The 19,525-nt window shown below is 36.2% G+C and overlaps 1 protein-coding gene across 3 annotated transcripts in view; it reads right to left on the bottom strand.

Moving 5' to 3' along the window:
- LOC105481838 (mitogen-activated protein kinase kinase kinase kinase 5) overlaps positions 1-19,525 on the bottom strand; it is a 106,890-nt gene that overhangs the window by 34,369 nt on the left and 52,996 nt on the right. For all 3 annotated transcript variants that reach the window (XM_071100203.1, XM_011741621.3, XM_071100204.1), the window contains 5 exons: positions 13,781-13,912; positions 11,715-11,777; positions 9,208-9,289; positions 7,835-7,951; positions 1,417-1,495 (listed from right to left, as the gene is read on the bottom strand). In XM_071100203.1, the coding sequence (XP_070956304.1) occupies positions 1,417-1,495; positions 7,835-7,951; positions 9,208-9,289; positions 11,715-11,777; positions 13,781-13,912 (473 nt within the window). The remainder of the gene's footprint in view (positions 1-1,416; positions 1,496-7,834; positions 7,952-9,207; positions 9,290-11,714; positions 11,778-13,780; positions 13,913-19,525) is intronic.

The following is a 19,525-nucleotide window of genomic DNA, read 5'->3' as shown; positions in this document are numbered from 1 at the left end:
CAAATCCATGAGTAGAAAGACTGCATTTTCAATAAATAATGAAACTGAGTTGTCATCTAGAAAGAAACTCAAGTTGCAATCCATACTCATACCTTCTACCAAGTAATTTACATCAGATTTTTAAATATTAAAAAAGAAACTAAAAACACAAGAAACAATACGAAAATTATTTTATAACTTTGGAATCGAGAAAGCCTTCTAAATATGACACAAAACCCCAAAACTATACGAGACAAGACAGATAAAATAGACTACATTAATGGAATACTACAGAACTACATAAAATAAAGAATATGTTACAATGGAATATCAACTTTGCTACTTTTCTCTTTAGTATTTGAGGCCCACAGACTTCATCTCAGACTATAAAAGGAGAGAACAGCATAAGAAGATATCATCGATCTAGGCACTAACAAAGATACTAAATCTTGAATTACTGGCTTAATTATGAAAAGGCCTGATTGAAACAACTGAGAAGGGAAGGATACTCTCCAGTGACTAAGAGTTTTAAAGCTGCACCCATAAAGCTAGAGATGTTTGGGTTTATGAAAACTCAGACTTAAACAAAATGCACACTGCCAATAATTCTAATTAGTTCAAATATTTAATGAATTATCTTCCTCTAGTATGGTTTACAATTTTATTGATTTTGTTAGTCATAAACCTTATTTTACTGTAAACTACTTTAAATCTCTCAGAACAAGTATTCATTTAAGGCAATAAACCAGAGAAGAACTAAAATTTCTTTACGAATCGGTTGTTCTAAATTAATTTGGCTAAGGTGACAAATACTGATAGGAAATTTTCACCGGTCAATGATTAATTTATTAAATTAAAAACCAATCTCTCTTTTGAAATATTTCCTTTAGAAAAGATTCATCTTAGTGCTAATCTGATTTTTAAAACCTGAAACCAACCCAAACATGCAGTGAGAGTAAACTGGCTAACTACAATAAATCAATTAATGAAACAGAATGCAATCGCTAAACAGAATGGTTATAAAGTCTACGCTAATATATGGAAATTAGTTTTATTATTAAGTGAAATTTTATGCATAGCATAAATTCATCCATGTAAAAATACACATGAAAATGAAAGAAGTGTAGCAAAATATTAACTATGGGTTGGCTCTGGGTGATGTGATTGTATGCAATGTTAATTTTCTATTTTTTTTCTTTTAGATTTTCAGCAATGGGCATGATAATGTCCATAATTGGAAAATAAAAATTATTCAAAAATTATAAACCAAGGGAATTCCATTGAAACCAGAAAAGCAACCCCTATTTTAGAAGTATTCTGATATGTTGAAGTATGTAGTCTTAATTAGTCTGAAATTTTATTATTCTACAAAACATACAAGAACACCCAGCACAACCCTCCAAAACCACCAATGGAAAATGTAAACCAAACACATACAATTTATTTCTGAAGCTGTCCGTTCAGCTCTGGCATTCCTGTTTGTAGATCTAATGGTATGACGAATGATTGCATGGGGCTGTGAATATAAGCATAATATATATACTTTAACAAATTTCAATGATAAAGTTAAAAGGTCAAACTCTCATCATTTATTGATAAATATGAATATCTACTAGTAAATTATAGGATAAACATAAAACAAATACAATGTATGCTAAAATACTTTGGAAGGTTTTTCACTTGTTCCATGTTTATACTGTATAAAATACTGAAGAGATTCAAAGACACACACAAATCTTGTCCTCAAAGAGCTTATAGTCTAGGGAGGTAAGACACACAAATACTCACAGATAAGAAAATGGCTAGCACTTTTCATTAAGAGGATAAATGGACTACTAGTAAAGCCCAGTGGAGGGAGAAATGACTTTGACCTGAAGGGGTATAGTTCTTCATGAAAGCTGTAATCTCATCTGGGGCCCTGAAGTACCAGTAGGCACTGAATATGCGGCAATGTGGGAAAAGCATTCTAGATAGCAGAAAGAATATGAACAAAGTGAGATAAGAAGTAACAGGAAATTGCGGAGTGTTTGTAGGGAGTGGGGGTTGGTTATTATTTGGTTGCAGTGAAGATTAGGTGATGAGATGACAAAGATGGAAAGACAGACTGTGAGGGTGAGCCCGATCATCAAAGGCTCTGAATGTCAGTCTGGGTATTTTCACCTCAGTTTCTTGGCAAAAGGAATTTTTTGGAGACTTTACAGCAAGGAAATGGCATTGCCAGTGTCAGCTTTAAGAGTTATCTATTAAGTATGTATGAGACTACGGAGGAGAGAAATACTGGATACAGGGAGATTGAGTAAGAATATTGTAAGCCAAGTGAGAAGCATGCTACTTCTACCCACTGTGCAGAACCTCCTGCTCTTTTGAAGTTAGGCCTTCAGCTCAACCCCTATTTACCAAATTTCTGATGACTCACTCTCATTCACTGATGGCTCTGAAAGTGGCTCATCTGTTCACCTCTTACTTCAATACCCACCAACACACCAAATAAATTCAAAGCCCCAAGAGGATCCATTGTTCTAGACTTATTTTCTGACCCCATCTTCAAAGACACTCTCATATATTTCAATGTACTCTCAACTCCTAAAAATCACAGCTTGGACCCTGTCATCAACTCTGATGCATGAATTTCCTCTATATTACAAATCTCCGATGTTTTGAGTTTACTCTCTCACTTACTCCCATTACACTTGTTCAACGTTCCCAATGGAATATCAAGTGCACTGATCCATTACTTTCTCACTCTCCATCAACATCTCTCCTTATCTGGTCTATGTCTGGTAGCACATAATTTCAAGTGATTTCTTGCAAAAATCCTAAATTCCCTTTGCCCCACTATCTTTTAGTAGACTGGGACAGCAAAATGCCAATCCTGGATAAACTCAACTGGTCACCTTTGCGTTTACACATCTGGGGTATCAATCATGCTGGAGGAAAATTATACAGTAGAACACACTGAAAATTTATCTAATCTGAGCTCTGACTCTAGTCATTTAACCCTCCATTCCCCTCAATTACTATTCCGTACCTTCTTCACATTCTTCAAACCTACCCATTTTCCTTCACCCATACAGATCACCTCACCACTTACTTCACAGAGAAAAGAGAAATCACCAGCTACACTGCATTACCAACCATCCCTTTCTCTAATGGAAGAGCAGTGTTGCGTCTCCCTGCTTTCTTCTCATGGACTCTGCCTTTCCATCTTGCTTCCCTTGACTCTTCTGTCTATTGGACAGTATTATAAGCATTTAACGAAAGAAAAAGCATGAAAAAAAAATCCTTCTCCAGCTTATTCTCTTCCAGCTACCGCTCTACCCTATCCCTCCCTTCACAGCTCAATTTCATAAATGAATTGCAATACATATCTTTCAAACCAATCAATCTAGCTCCCCTTCCTCTATTAGAAAATTATCCCTGTTAAACTCATCAAACACTAACCACCTAAAGCCAAAAACTAGTTTAACTTAATTTCTATGTTCTCATTGAAACTCTCCTTTCTTCTTTCAATGTTCCTTATCAATCTCCTCTGCTATTGCCCTTTGCCTACTTGATCCTTAAATTTTGGGAGAAATCTCAGGTTCTGTGCTAGGCTCTCTTCTCATTCTATATGCTTCCCTTGGGTGATCACATTTACTCTTTTTTTTTTTTTTTTTTTGAGACGGAGTCTCGCTCTGTCGCCCAGGCTGGAGTGCAGTGGCCAGATCTCAGCTCACTACAAGCTCCGCCTCCCGGGTTTACGCCATTCTCCTGCCTCAGCCTCCCGAGTAGCTGGGACTACAGGCGCCCGCCACCTCGCCCGGCTGGTTTTTTGTACTTTTTAGTAGAGACGGGGTTTCACCGGGTTAGCCAGGATGGTCTCGATCTCCTGACCTTGTGATTCACCCGTCTCGGCCTCCCAAAGTGCTGGGATTACAGCCTCGAGCCACTGCGCCCGGCCCACATTTACTCTTAAGGCATCAACTACATGTGTATCTAATGACTCTCAAATTTATATTTTTATTATTTTATTTACTTTTATTTTTTTGAGACAGGGTCTTGCTCTGTCACCCAGGCTGGAGTACAGTGGCACAATCATGGCTCACTGCAGCCTCGACCTCCTGCACTAAAGTGATCTTCCTACGTTGGTCTCCCAGGTAGTTGGGACTACAGGTACCCGCCACCAAGCCTTGCTAATTTTTAAAATTTTTTTGTAGAGACAGGGTCTCACTGTGTTGCCCAGGTGGGTCTCCAACTCCTTGGCTCAAGTGATCCTCCCACCTTAGGCCCTCCTAAACTGCTGGGATTACAGGCATTAGCCATCATACCCAGCTTCAAACCTGTACTTTTAATCCAAACTTTTCTCTCCAAGCTACAATGACGTATTTAGCGCCTTACTAGACATTTCCATTTGGAAGTTCTATGCAACATCTTCTTCAGTATAAAACGTAACTCATCTTTCTTCCCAAGCCTGATTTTACCATAGTGTTCCTATCTTAGTAAATGGTTATATCTATCCAACTGCTCAAGTCAAAATCTGGTAGTAATTCTTTTCTTATTCTTTACCTTCACGTCTTCATCCAATCATTAACTCTCTCATATAATTCTTAAATTACTCCACTTTTCTCCATCCTTGCTCTACCATCCTAGTTTACCATTATTTTTATCTCGTATAATTTCAACAGTCTTTTAACAGGTTTTCAGTAATGAACTCACCATTCTGAAGTCACTGAGATCTTTAAAAAATGCACATTTTGATTACGTCACTCCCTTACCCTTTAATGGCTTTCTACTACCCTTAGACTAAAGCCCAACATTTTAAACACAGTTTGATAGACGGTATTTACTTCTGTATCGTTATCTTCTATCACTTCCTTCTTCCCTATTTTCTGCTCTAGTCAGACTGACTTTTCTTTCTCTCTCATTCTCTCTCTTTTATTCTTCCCCTGAGACAGGGTCTCATCCTGTCACCCAGGTTGGAGTGCAGAGATGTGATCTCGGCTCACTGCAACCTTTGCTTCCCAGACTCAAGCGATTTTCCAGACTCAGCCTCCTGAGTAGCTGGGACTACAGGCGTGTGCCACCATGCCCTGCTAATTTTTTTGGTATTTTCTGTAGAAATGGGGTTTCGCTATGTTGCCCAGGGTGGTCTTGAACTCCTGAGGTCAAAGTGATCTAGCTGCCTCAGCCTCCCACAGTGCTGAGATTACAGATGTGAGCCACCGCGTCCAACCCAGACTGTCTTTTCTTTAGTTCCTTATGTACAGTGCCTTCTCCCTTATCACCAGGCTTTCAAATATGTTATTAACACCTCTGCTCAGGCCACTTACATTTATTCTCTTCCTCGAATTCTGACTTATCTTTCAGGTTTTCAGCTTAAATGTCACTTCTACAATAGTGAGTTTTTTCCTGCCCCTATAATATCCCTCCATAGCACCTTTTACCTCCCATTCCATCACATGTGTAAATTAGTCATCATTATTTCTGAATTTCCTTTGAGACTATACTATGAGCACTATAAAAGCAGGGATAATGTTAGTCTCATACACCATTGTGCCCCCAACTGCCTGGCACATGGTTTTGCATTTCAAGAATTGAAAAGTATGGTGACATCATTAAACAGAAATAGAGAATTCAGAAAGTAGAGTAGATTTGGGAAGCCCAGCAAAATGTGGTAAAAAATAGGTGTTAGGTTATTTACATAACCAGTGAAAGGCAAACTGGAGAATTGAGTAATATCTAACTCTACATTTATGCAAGAATAACTTTACTTTCTTTAAACAATAGATCTTTAAACAATTAAAATACTTATTAATCCCAAGTTGCAAACAGTGGTTCAAGTAGAAAACATTTTATGTATGGCTGGTTTATTTAATATTTCCACTTCAAGTTCATTTAACATTCCACTAAATATTCACTGGGTACTCACGACATGACAGGATTATGCTATACACCAGGCAATGGGGAAATAAAGACTGGAGTTTAAAGACTGTTTAATGACTATTTCTATTAAATACATACATAGATATGATGGTGTATTAACTAAGAGAGGAGGCTCTGGAGTTTGCCTGGATCTAAATCCTGGTTCCATTTCCTATTTGCCATATGATGCTGGGCAAATTACTTCCATTTTTTGTCCCTCGTTTCCTCATTTATAAAACAGGGATATTAATGGTACCTACTACAAAGGACTGTTTTGATATTAGATGAGTTAACACAGAAATTATTTGGCGTAACACGTGGCACACACTGAGTACCCAATGAGTGCTAGTAGTTACTATAATATTTATTTATTTAAAGACAAAAGTCTCACTCAGTTGCCCGGGCTGGCGTGCAATGGAACAATTTCAGCTCACTGCAATCTCTGCCTCCTGGGTTGAAGAGCTCCTCCTGCCTCAGACTCCCAAGTAGCTGGGACTACAGGTGCCTGCCACCACACCCAGCTAATTTTTGTATTTTTTTCAAGTAGAGATAGGGTTTTACCACGTTGGCCAGCTGGTCTTGAACTCCTAACCTCAAGTGACCTGTCCATCTTGGCCTCCCAAAGTGCTGGGATTACAGGAGTGTCTGGCCCATAGTATGATATTTATAGGAAATAATTTAAAACTGAAGAACAGGAAATAGAAAATTCCCTTTAGTGAAGGTAGAGATATAAGGGAAATAAAGGCTAAAAAGGACATGAAGAGACAGATTCAGAAAAACTTAGGAAAAAAATAGAATCATAAAAGGAGAAGAAGGAACACAAGGAGAGAAAGAGACTGGTGAAAAAATATAGTTGTGCTATATACAGTCATAAGTAGATACCTGTTAATGAAGAGGAAGTCTCTCATTCCTGATTTCCTGACAAGTTGTGTTGTTATAGAAAATACATTACGTGCCAGGCACGGTGGCTCACGCCTGTAATCCCAACACTTTGGGAGGCTGAGGTGGGTGGATCATGATGTCAAGAGATCAAGAACATCCTGGCCAACATGGTGAAACCCTGTCTCTAGTAAAAATACAAAACTTAGCCGAGTGTGGTGGCAGGAGCCTGTAGTCCCAGCCACTCAGGAGGCTGAGGCAGAAGAATCAATTGAACCCAGGAGGCGGAGGCTGCAGTGAGCCGAAATTGTGCTACTGCACTCCAACCTGGTAACAGAGTGAGACTCCCTCTCAAAAAAAAGAAAAAAGAAAATACATTAAAAATAATTCTATAATGTTTTCAGAGAAGGCAAGCATAGTTATGAATAGCCCTACAACTAATTATATAAGAAATAATAGTTTTGAAATACTGAAAAGGATAACATTTTCCAACAGGAACTTCAGCTTCATTCTTGAAAATTATTTGTATTCTGTTAATACAAATTCAACTACAAAAATGAGCAGCTGGATTTCTAAGAAGTCTTTTTCAGAAAAAATAATACGCATATGTGTTGTGGCTATGCTTTTTTTTCCCTTAGTTGAAAGCAAGGCTCTTAAAACTTTTATTTCCTTGGAAACAGATGTTCTTTATATATATATCCCATAGAAAGATCAAACTCACTACAGAAGCTGAGGTCCAGAGAAAAGGGCAATCACCAAAAGGGAAAGCACCTCTGCATTGCTGCAGAGGGACACCTAATTTCAATCTCAGCTACCAAAACTTCAGGCTAACCAAACTAAGAACATAAAAAGAGACTGTGTTAAGAACTAATCCTAGTTCTGAGGAGAACTAGGATAAAAAAAGTATCAACTGATAATTATGTGCAGGAAAGGTGTAGTTTACACTATTAATCTCTGTAGCTAAGCCTGTTTTAACTAAGCGAAAAGATGGACTCAGAAAACAAAGAAAAAAAAGCAAACTTTAGGCCTTATAAAACATTTGTTTTCAACTATGAGACTGCAAACACTTCCTTACCTCAAAGTCATCATCATCTGCTTCAGTGTAATGTGCATGATTATCTGGATTGTTCACTCTGTCTAACAGTTCAACCGCTAGGGCTCTAGAGAGACCTGGCTGCGCAACAAAAGTGTGCTAAAAGAAAACAAAATGAAATTTCATGAGCATGCCTTTATGTCTATGGTTTAAAGAAAATGCTATCTTCATTTTTTCATTCGGTAACTAGCAGAGACAAGTATATGGGAGTCTACTAATATAAATAAACTGTCTTAGTAAAAATATTCATCAGAGAATCCATAATTACATATTATATAAAACTGAAGAGCCTTTGTAAATTTAGAAAGTAATTTCTTTTTGTAAAGTTATCTAATCTATATTAAGTTCTAAAATTATATAGATTAGATATGGCTATATCAATGACATTCATTACTCATAGTCACTATACTGATGCAAATGAATACTGTGGTATGGTCCATAACCACATTAAGAAAAAAGCATGTATATCCTATATTTGCATACATTTAATTCTGTAAAATTATGTTAATGTACAAAGACGTATATAATTGAATACTGGCATTTCAGTAAAGCTTTCTTAGGTTGTTGTAATCATTGACTATTTCTAATATAAAAGTGTTTTATACACACACATATGCAGAGTATTCTATACATTCATATTAGAAGCCAAGAAATGTAATTCATTTTAGCTAAGGGCAACATTTTAAAGTTTTCTCTAAGGCAGGGGTGAGCAAACTACAGCCCATGGGGAAAATCTAGTGCACTGACCGCCTCTTTTTGTAAATAGTTTTATTGAGTATTAAAATTATACCCACATGTGTACAACTGTTTATGGCTGCTTCTGGGCTATAATGGCAGAACTCAGTAGTTGTGGCAGACGCTGTATGGCCCACAAAGTTTAAAATATTTACTATGTGAACTGCCTATAGAAAATTTGCTGGCTGGGCATGGTGGCTCATGCCTGTAATCCCAGCACTTTGGGAGGCTGAGGCGGGTGGATCACGTGAGGTCAGGAGTTCAAGACCAGCTTGGCCAACATGGTGAAACCCTGTCTCTACTAAAAATACAAAAATAAGCCAGGTGGTAGTGGCATGCGCCTGTAATCTCAGCTACTCGGGAGGCTGAGGCAGGAGAATGGTTTGATCCTGGGGAGCTGGGGCGGAGGTTGCAGTGAGCTGAGATCGTGTCACTGCACTCCAGCCTGGGCAACAGAGTGAGACCCTGTTTCCAAAAAAAAAAAAAAAAAACAGAAAGTTTGCTGACCCCTGCTGTAAGAGATCGCTAACATTTTTATATTAAAAACCTAAATACTTTTGTTCTACTGATATGTCTAATTTACAACTACAGGAAATCCCCTTGTAATTTCAATGACTTACAGTCAGAAGTCTTTCAGCAGTTGGTCTTTTTTTTGGGTTTTTGGTTAGTGCTATTTTGACAAAATTATGGAATGTTGATGACCTTCAAATAAAAAGAGATGTACAAAAATATTTCACTACTATATTTTGGTGTTAGTAAATAACATTAACTTAGGAACAGTCAGTAAGTCTAAAACACCATGATTTTTTTATTGGGCCACTTAGTTAAAGTACAATATATTCCTTGGAAACAACTGTGTCAGTTTTGTCTTTTAAATAAAATACAATTAAGTAACAGAACAGTAATATACAACCATAAAAATTACACTAACAATCAGAAATGGATAGGCTGTATCATTTATATATGACCTACTTTTCTAGGTACTACTTAGGAGTCTAAATGTCCTTTTCTCATTGCATAATTTACCTAGTATGTAAATGTTGTGCTATACCAAAAGAGTTGGATGGCACAAAAGGCAGGCACGGGATAATATAAGAGACTATTTAAATCCCAAAGAGACTAATTAATTTCTTAGAAAAAAAGGCAAAGAGGAGGGAGCAATTTTAGCAACCAGAAGGGTTTTCTGCCACCTTCACTGATGAAGTGGGGAAAGGGAGAAGACATAAATTAAAGGTATCACATTTTGATTATTGATAAATGACACAAAAAGGTATTTCTACCATTGCCAAGATTCCACTGGAGAGAATGGACAAGAACTAAAGGGATGAAATAACCATATTTATCAGCAATGACAACAACCACACACCAGTTCTGTGCAGAGAAATCAAATCACTATATCGCATTTGATGGCTCGTGACAGAGATAACATGGAGTCAGACAGTATCGGGACTGGCAAAGATTCTCCAATGGTAACAACTGCTCTGAAATCTGACTGTGAATTTAGCATTTATAGCGAACATTCATTCATTCCTGAATGAGTATCAGTCATTTCTGCCATAAAACCATTCAGTTCCAGATGTCTAGGAACTTAGGGCAACAGGAAATAGGAAGGACCCAGTGTCAATACTGTTAGCAGCAGAATATAAACTCCTTTCTCTACACAGTGTGATTTGCTGTTCTTTCCTGTCATCATCCCCAGAATGGCTGGAGTCCTAAATAAAATAAGACAGACTACTGAAACATAAAGCAGTGGTTGAGAACCTGTTTGTGGGGAGGGGCCTCTTAGAATCTGAAATAAGCTATAGACTGTCTTCTCAGAAAAATGGATATACATACAGAATTTTGGGGGCTCACAAATCCTCAAAGATCCATGTAATCTAGATAAAGAATTCCAGAATTTAAGAATTCGGAAACTTACTCACACGGCTTCTTTTATTAAATGCATGGGGAAGATATTACCAGAAAAATAATCTTTAATTTGTATTAACCAATTGATGACATCTTTTTGGACTATAAAGATAGGTAAACTGCTTTACTTTGTAAGAGAAGAGATCAAGATGAAAATATGTAATAAACATTTTGAGTATTACAGAAGGAAGAGAGGGAAAAACCAACAGAGACTGATTTTAAGTGTCATGGTATCTGGGAACCCTTTTCATATCACCTTCCATGAAAGTCAATGTGAAATTAATGGAAGTAAAGGAATACAGGGCAAAAATAGATGATTCTTCAAAATCTTCATGTATTCACTTCTAATTCTTTCCTCACCACATTTCTTACCCAATCTGCCAAAGAGCTAAGAAAGTATTGAATTTTATGAGAATATTGGATTATAAAGAACACTGGGCCGGGTGAGGTGGCCCACGCCTGTAATCCCAGCACTTTGGGAGGCCGAGGTGGGTGAATTATGGGGTCAAGAGACTGAGACCATTCTGGCCAACATGGTGAAAACCCATCTCTACTAAAAATACAAAAATTAGCTGGGTGTGGTGGCACGTGCCTATAGTCCCAGCTACTTGGGAGGCCGAGACAGGAGAATCGCTTGAACCCGGGAGGCAGAGGTTGCATTGAGCCAAGATTGTGCCACTGTACTACAGCCTGGCGATAGAGAGAGACACTGTCTCCAAAAAAAAGAAAGAAACACTGGGCTGGGCACAGTAGCTCACATCTGTAATCCTAGTACTTTTGGAGACTGAAGTGGGAGGATCTCTTGAGGCCAGGAGTTTGAGACCAGCCTGGGCAACATAGTGAGACCCTGTTTCTACAACAAACAAAACTTAGCCAGGTGTGGTGGCACATCCTATAGTCCCAGCTACTCAGGAGGCAAAGGAGGGAGGATCTCTTGAGCCCAAGATTTTGAGGTTGCAGTGAGCTATGATCATGACACTGCACTACAGCCTGGATAACACAGCAAAATCCTGTCTCAAAGAAAAAAAAAAAAAAAAAAAGAAATATCAGAAAATAAATCTAGATCCTTGCCATAGGTCTGCAAGCAAATCAGCTGTGTAGCTTTGACAAAACTGCTTAATGTCTATGAACTTCTGTTTAATTATCTATAAAATATGGGAACTGAATCTACACCCCTTTCGATTGTAAAATTCTATAAAACATATATTCTTTAACTCACCATTTTGTTTTGTCCTTTAGTTTGGGAGGTTGAAAATTACTTTTTGACATTAAGAAGAGAGCCCTGAAATAAAAATTATAGTTAAAGAACAATATCAAAATTACTACATCTAACAATTAGAATGAATACTCTGTAATGAATTTATACAAGACTACCACATAAGTGGGCAATGATAAAAACTACTATGGGATATAGAAATTAAATTTTTAATACTTTATAAGCCTACAAAAAATTTCTCGACTACAGAGGAGATTTTTAAATTTCCAACAAGCCCTTATTCACAAAGCAAACCTACCAAACACTGGAAAAGAGTTTTCCTACTATACTGTTACATATGTAACCCATATTATATCTTAAGCACATGTCTATATAATTGTATATAACTCTCTAATACATAGAGATGACATGTTCCCCTAACATTAGGTTGCATATTTAACCAAAGACTGGCTCCATATTTCTTTTGGGTGTACAGGCAAATTATATCCATTTCCTGATTGTTTTCCTTTTTTGGACAATGGTTTCCCATATTCTCTTGGTATATTAAATACACAAACCAATCTACAAGAGAACTTTGTCTATAAACTCACGTGTGACCCATTTTCTTTTGGGCTATGGGGGTAGTATGATAGAGGATTTAAGAAGTTCTAAAATGCTCTATTTCAGCATTTCCTACAGAAATCCCAGGTTTCTAAGCAAATTCCTTATTCTTTTTTAGCATAACAAATACATTTTTCCTTTTTAAAAATTAAATGATTCAAAGGAAAAATTTTAAAAAATCTATATTCCCACCATTCTATTATTTAACATTTTCTAAACTTCAAAAAGTTTCTAATGTTTTTAGTCTTTATCTAAATGCTTACCAATTACATTATATTTACATTAGTATTTATAATTTTTTTCATTAATAATCAATTTTCCATTTTGCTTTGGTTCATATATATGTAACCGCTCCCCTTAACTGCTAAATAATTAGATTAGCAATTGATCAACTACTACATATTTAGATTTTTTCCCTTGTTATCCTGAAATGCATAATTCTTAGCATTTTCTTAGATTATTTCTGAAGTATAATCCCCTAAACAGTGGAATCACTGAAACATTTGTATTGTCCTTAATAAATAACATCAAAGTGTTTTCCAAAAGGTCTGTACTTATCAGCATTCTAGCTAAAAGTAGGTATCTTTTAATATATATTATCTTTAGCTGCTTATGAGGTCAAATAGATTCCCATATCTGGTACTTGCTCATAAACCTTAATCTATCTTTTTCTTGTAGTCTTTGAATGATTTCCTTATATAGTATATATTAATCAGTTGCCGATTATGTTAGTAAAACACTTTTACCATTCTGTTAATTTTTTTTTAGCTTCATATCATTTATTTTTAAAGTGTCAATTTTAGCCTAATCTTTTCCTTCAAAGTATCAAAAAACTTTTCAGAAGCCCTCAAATATTTTTTTCTGAGACAATACATCCTAGAATGTAAATGATAATTATATTCAGCACAGACACCTCTTCGTTATTCCTCGACAAAATAAAAAGAAACAAAATCAAATATAACTAGAAAAGTTTCATCTGCATTCTATCATTTACTTATAATTCCACATAGGACAAAAAAAAAAAAAAAAAGATGAATTGATAAAAGAATGAACAGGAAGACTCAAAGAGTCTTAAAAGAATGTTAACTGTCATATCCTAGTGCGATTATTAAGGGAAATTTGTTTTATGGAAAAGCTTCAAACAGTGTGGACAATTTACTCTTATGCTGTTTTAGGAGCAGCAATACAAGACAGGTTTTTTTTTTTTTATTTTAAAGACTAATCAAGTACAGTAGTGAGAAGGAGAAGAAGAGCAGAACAAGGAGCTTGATCTGTAATTGTGAAAAATGAATTGAGATAACTATCTTCGGACTAGCTCACAATAGGTTTTGGATGAGATTATCCCTAAATCCCTTACAACACCTTTACTATTTTTCATTCTTAAAAATGAGCTTGATGCTGAGTTATCAGCATTTCACTTTCCCCATAGACTTGATCAATAACTGGATAATTATAAATAATGAGAACACCTCATTGGGTGGAGATCAAACATAGGTGGTTGAAGTTCTCCAAGTTCAATTGCTGTTATTCCTACTGCCCAGATATCACAGAGTTGGTTGTAGCCACCATTCTTCTCTACTGCTGCAACTTCTGGGGCCATCCTAGAAGGAATCAATGAATACAACATTTTTGTTGTTAAATATTGATCTGAATCTGTTACTTCCTGTTATAATCACTGGCTTGTTGAAGGGAAGGAGGCTGAGACATGTTTACCAGAAAAGAAGAAACATTACTAAGTAAAGGCTTAAATCTCTATTTCACACACATACACACTTTTAAAACTAATTAAGAATCTTGAATGCCCTCCTCTGAATGTTTATGTTCTAAGGAAAAATCTTGTTTTAGTTTAGTTTCTGTTTTTGTGAATCTTGTTATATAATATGCAAAAAGAAAAAGAATACTTAAATCCCTGTGAAGGTCAAAGAAAAGTTCCCAAAGGAGGTGAGACTTCTAAGTAAGGTGGGGAGCCTGGACATTTCAGTGAGAGGAAACGAGTACAGATTTAGGGAGACCAGGAAACCTGACACGACAGTGCTCAATGTATCACCTGCAAACTGATAAGGGGCCATACATTGCTGGCTACCAGTCTGTAGTAAATACAGAAATGGAGAGTAAGCATTTATGCTTGTCCAAATGCATATATTCATTTTTATCTTATTTTACAAATAAGTCTGTAATGGACAGGAAGTAACACATGGTTTGAGAAAGTCTAGAAAGTATTTGGACAAGAAATCTCAGAAGTAGAGGCTAGATTATAAATCATCTACTGATTAAACAAAAAAGGTTAGACTTTATCATGAAAATGATGGGGACCCAATGAAAGATTTAATTACGAGGGCAAACAATCTAAAACTTCATGGCAAGATGAAGGATAGTGTGAAATCAGGTGAAGCCAGTCAGGCAGACATGTTAGAGGTCTGTTTCAAAAATACAAGGGGAAAAAAACCCCCAAGAACTTTTCAAAGACAGTAGCAGAGGGAACAGAATGAAAGGGGTTAACTTAAGATATAGATCTGAGGAGGAAATGCTTGTGGATATTGAAATAGAGCTATTATTGAACAACTGTTGAATATGCAGAAGACTGAAGGGGGAGTTATATGTTTGGGAATCAGTACTGTAGAAGGCATCTGAAGTTATAAAGTGTAGATGATACTGTTCAGGGGAAATATTCTTTTATCTTTTCAAACATTTACTAACTTAACTTCAATTAATTTGAATTGAATATCCACAAGGGACAAGTTGCTTTTATATGTACTTAGGCTACAAAAAGTTATATTAACACACTGTCTCTCAAATTAAGTGTGGTTAGGATATAAAGTATGTATACTAAAAATGTGAACAGGTAGATGTGTACTATATGCAAGTGCTACAAACATAATAATGGATATAGGAGTAAGGAGAAGTAAACAATCACCATGGAGCAAGATAACTGAAGGCAAGTTTCACAGAGGAAAGAGGCTGAGGTGCAGCCCAGAGAAAGCAAACAGGATTCATCTCCTCTACCCACTGGAATCAGTTAGTGGTGGTGGCTAACCAGAATGTCAAGTTGACTATGACTGTTGCACTTCCTGGCTCAGGGGGAAACTGTATTCATTCAGTTGGCCATAGCTATAGAATGGTAGAGAGCGTGGCCCTCTTAAGAATGGGGATGGCTTAAGATAACACAGAAAAATGGCAACTTAGGGAAGCAGTAAAGAAAGCTAAAGTAGTAGTATTTCACCTGATACAGTCAGGGTACAAAAAATAGACAATTTAGACTAGAAGAGTATTCACAAAAAGGACAGTCATAGAGAGTGAGGGACTCTGATGTGACTAAGGAAATCCTATAGGTTATCTAACTCACCTATATCTTCATTTAACTTTTATTTAACTGATACTTATTGAGGCTTTTTCCCCGTTAAAGTGATATGTGTTGACTGAAAAGAATTTGGAATATGTGAAAAAATATGGAAGAAAACAAGTTAAGCATGATCCCACTCAAAGAGAGCTCCTGTTTCACATATTTTCATCCATGATTTTTACACACACACACCTTTTATAAAATGTTATCATATTGCATATACTACTTGGAGTCTTGCTTTTTAAAATTAACAGCATATCATGAACAGTAGCATATTATTCCACTGAACTGAATAAATGTAATTCCCTTAACTAATTCCTGTTGTATATTATTTTCCCTCAATTTTTATCATTAAAACAGTGTGATAAAGCTTATCATATATAAATCTGTATGCCTCTCTAATAAATTACTAGATGTGGAATTACTGAGAATAAAGAAGATAAACATTGCTTAAAGTTACTGATAAACATTACCATCAAATTATGCTTCAAAATTGTTCTACCAATTTCTTTTTTTTTTTTCCTTCAACTTTTAAGTTCCAGGGTACATGTGCAAGACGTGCAGGTTTTTTACACAGGTAAATGTGTGCCATGGTGGTTTGCTGCACAGATTAACCCATCATGTTGGTATCACTATTAAGCCAGCATCCATTAGCTATTCTTCCTGATGGTCGTCCTCCCTAACCCCTATTCTACCAATTTCTACTCTCACTGCCAAATATTTAGTAATAGCAAGTATGCCCATAATTCCAAACATTTTCCAATTTGATAGAAAAAATCATTTAATTTGTTCATCAAGGGAAACATTATTCAGAATATATATATTTTTAGGTTAGTCAAGTGAAGCACTGAGAGCAAAGAAGGAACAAAGAAGTCTGTAGGGGCTGCATGCCCCTAGCCATGACCTGCAGGCCATTACTTAATGTAAGAAACATGAGAAAACATTTACATTTGCCTATTTACTTCAAAGACATGAAGTAATTCACATTGGAGAAAAACCCCATGAATGGAAGAAATTTGGTAAAGCCTTGAGATTCTGCAGTTCTTTTCAAAAACATAAAAGAGGCCGGGCGCGGTGGCTCACGCCTGTAATCCCAGCACTTTGGGAGGCCGAGGCGGGCGGATCACAAGGTCAGGAGATCGAGACCACGGTGAAACCCCGTCTCTACTAAAAATACAAAAAATTAGCCGGGCGCGGTTGTGGGTGCCTGTAGTCCCAGCTACTCGGGAGGCTGAGGCAGGAGAATGGCGTGAACCCGGGAGGCGGAGCTTGCAGTGAGCCGAGATCGCGCCACTGCACTCCAGCCTGGGCTGGGCGACAGAGCGAGACTCCGTCTCAAAAAAAAAATAAATAAATAAAAAAAATAAAAGAACTCATAGTAGAGAAAAATCTCATAAATGTGATAAAGCCTTTGGATATTCCAGTTACCTTCATAACCACAAAAGTGCTCATACTGGAGAGAGACCCTATGAATGTATGGAATATGTGAAATAATTAAGTTGTCTTAGTTGCTTTCAAAGGGCTCATACTGGTGAAAAATCTTTTACATGTAAGAAATATGGTAAGGGAGTTTTTCTTTCTAGTTCCCTTCAGAAACATGAAAGAAATACTACTAGACAGAAACCCTATACATGTAAGAAATGTGGTAAAGTCTTAGTCATTTCTGCCCCATGTGAAGACATGAAAGAACACATACTAGAGAGAAATCCTGTGACTATAAAAAATGTGGTAAAGCCTTCAATCAATACAGTTCCCTCAGAAGACATGAAAGAGCTCATACTGGAGAGAAACCCTATGAATGTCAAAAATGTGGTAAATCCTCCAGTTGTTTCAGTTGCCTTCAGACATATGAGAGAACTCATACTGGTGATAAACTTTATGAATATGAAAAATGTGGTAAAACCTTCAGACATTTCAGTTCCCTTCGAACACATGAAAAAACTCATACTGGAGAGAAACTCTATGAAGGTAAAAAAAAAAAAAAAAATGTGGTAAAGCCTTTAGTCGTTTCAACTACCTTGAAACCATGACAGAATTCATACTGGAGAGAAACCCTATGATTGTAAGACATGCAATAAAGCCTTCAGATATTCCAGTTCTGTATGTAAAACATGAAATAAATTATACTTCACAGAAATCCTGGGAATGTAAGGAATGTGAGAAAACATTCAATTATCTGAGTTATGTTTGAAAACATGAAAAAAATTATACTGGAGAAAAACCATATGTATATGAGAAATGTTGTAAAGCCTTTGCATGTTCCAGTTCCCTTTGAACACATTAAAAAACTCATACTGAAGAAAAACCTATGAATGTAAGGAATATGGGAAGGCATGTATTTTTGCCACTTCCCTTTGAAAATACAAAAAACTCATATTGGGGGGAAAATATGCATGTAAACAATGTGGTAATGTCCTCAGTGTTTCCAGTTCTAGATGAAGACATGAAAGAGGTCATTTCTGAAAAACCCTGTAAACATACGGAATGTGGGGATGCCTTTGTTTCTCCCAGGTACATTCAAAGACACATGATATGTGCACACTGGAGATGAATCTTATAAGAATGTATTCTTCATCTAAATCCTAGTACTTGGCAAAATAGGTAAGTTTCCATTTTAATAATTATTTCAAAAGTCATCTGAGAATGCCTATTGAAAAGAAATCTTATAAATTTAATTTGGAAAGCCTGATGCAAATTAAACATTGACTAATGCTCAAAACATGCACATGAATGAAATGTTATACAAATTAAAAACATATTGTGTTTATCAGTGGCTCATTCTTAATGAGGATCTCTGGACTATTGATTTCCACTTATTTTCCATGAAAATATTGAGGTGAGAATTCTGTAGACACCCTTTCAGTGACAGTTAAGTGAATTCAATATGTAGTGTTTTTTTGTCAGTTAATAAAAATTTTTCTTTATATTTCTAAAAGGTTGTTGGATCTATGTATGGATGAATTAAAAATGTATTTCTAATATGTAGGTAAGATTTTTATGTAGCTTTTTAATTGGTCTGTGATTAATGTGTCATTGAAAACTGAGTCTTTGTTAATTTTGGGGATTTTCTTACTGGCCTCATGTGAAAAGTGTCGGTTACGCCTCACCAATTAGATACATTCTACCTTTCTTTTTTATGGAAAAAATACTCTCTTTTGACACAAATAAGTCTATGCCACTTTTTTGGCTAATGGAGTTGGTATTAGAAAAAAAAAGAAATCTGTAACTTCTTGTGATCCATTATCATACTTTATGATACCTAATATGTATTATTTTACTAATTGCTTCTAATGAGACATTCTTTTTATCGACTTAAAAGAACTTACATATTAAAAATATTAAACCTAGTTTGGCATATTTTATACAATATTTCCTGTGTTTTTACTTGCCTTTTAATTTTGCTTAAGCTGGTGGACATACATAAGTTTTAAATTTTCATGCAGTTAAATCTATCAGCATTTCCTTTTAAGGTTTTATGCTTTATGGCCAGAAAGGCTTCCTCAGCTCTTAAAGCAGATAGTTACTGATGGCTCTTTTGGTTTCATTTTTATACTTAACTATTTCCACATACCATTTTTTGACATCAGGTATGAGGTACAGAGCTACTTAAATTTATTTTCAAATAATAAATTATCCAAACACTGCCCATTAAAGAATCCAAATTGGCCAAGCACGGTGGCTCAAGCCTGTAATCTCAGCACTTTGGGAGGTGGATCACTTAAGTTTTAGACCAGGAGTTTTAGACCAGCCGAGGAGTTTTAGATGAAACCCTGTCTCTACAAAAAAAATTACAAAAAATTAGCTGGCTGTGATGTTGCATGCCTGTAGTCTCAGCTATTTCGGGGGCTGAAATGGGAGGATCATCTGGCTCCGG

This window comes from Macaca nemestrina, chromosome 7, assembly GCF_043159975.1.
Source record: "Macaca nemestrina isolate mMacNem1 chromosome 7, mMacNem.hap1, whole genome shotgun sequence".
Lineage (NCBI taxonomy): Eukaryota > Metazoa > Chordata > Mammalia > Primates > Cercopithecidae > Macaca > Macaca nemestrina.
Note: the sequence above shows the minus strand (reverse complement) of the source record. Positions and strands in the feature narration are given on the sequence as shown.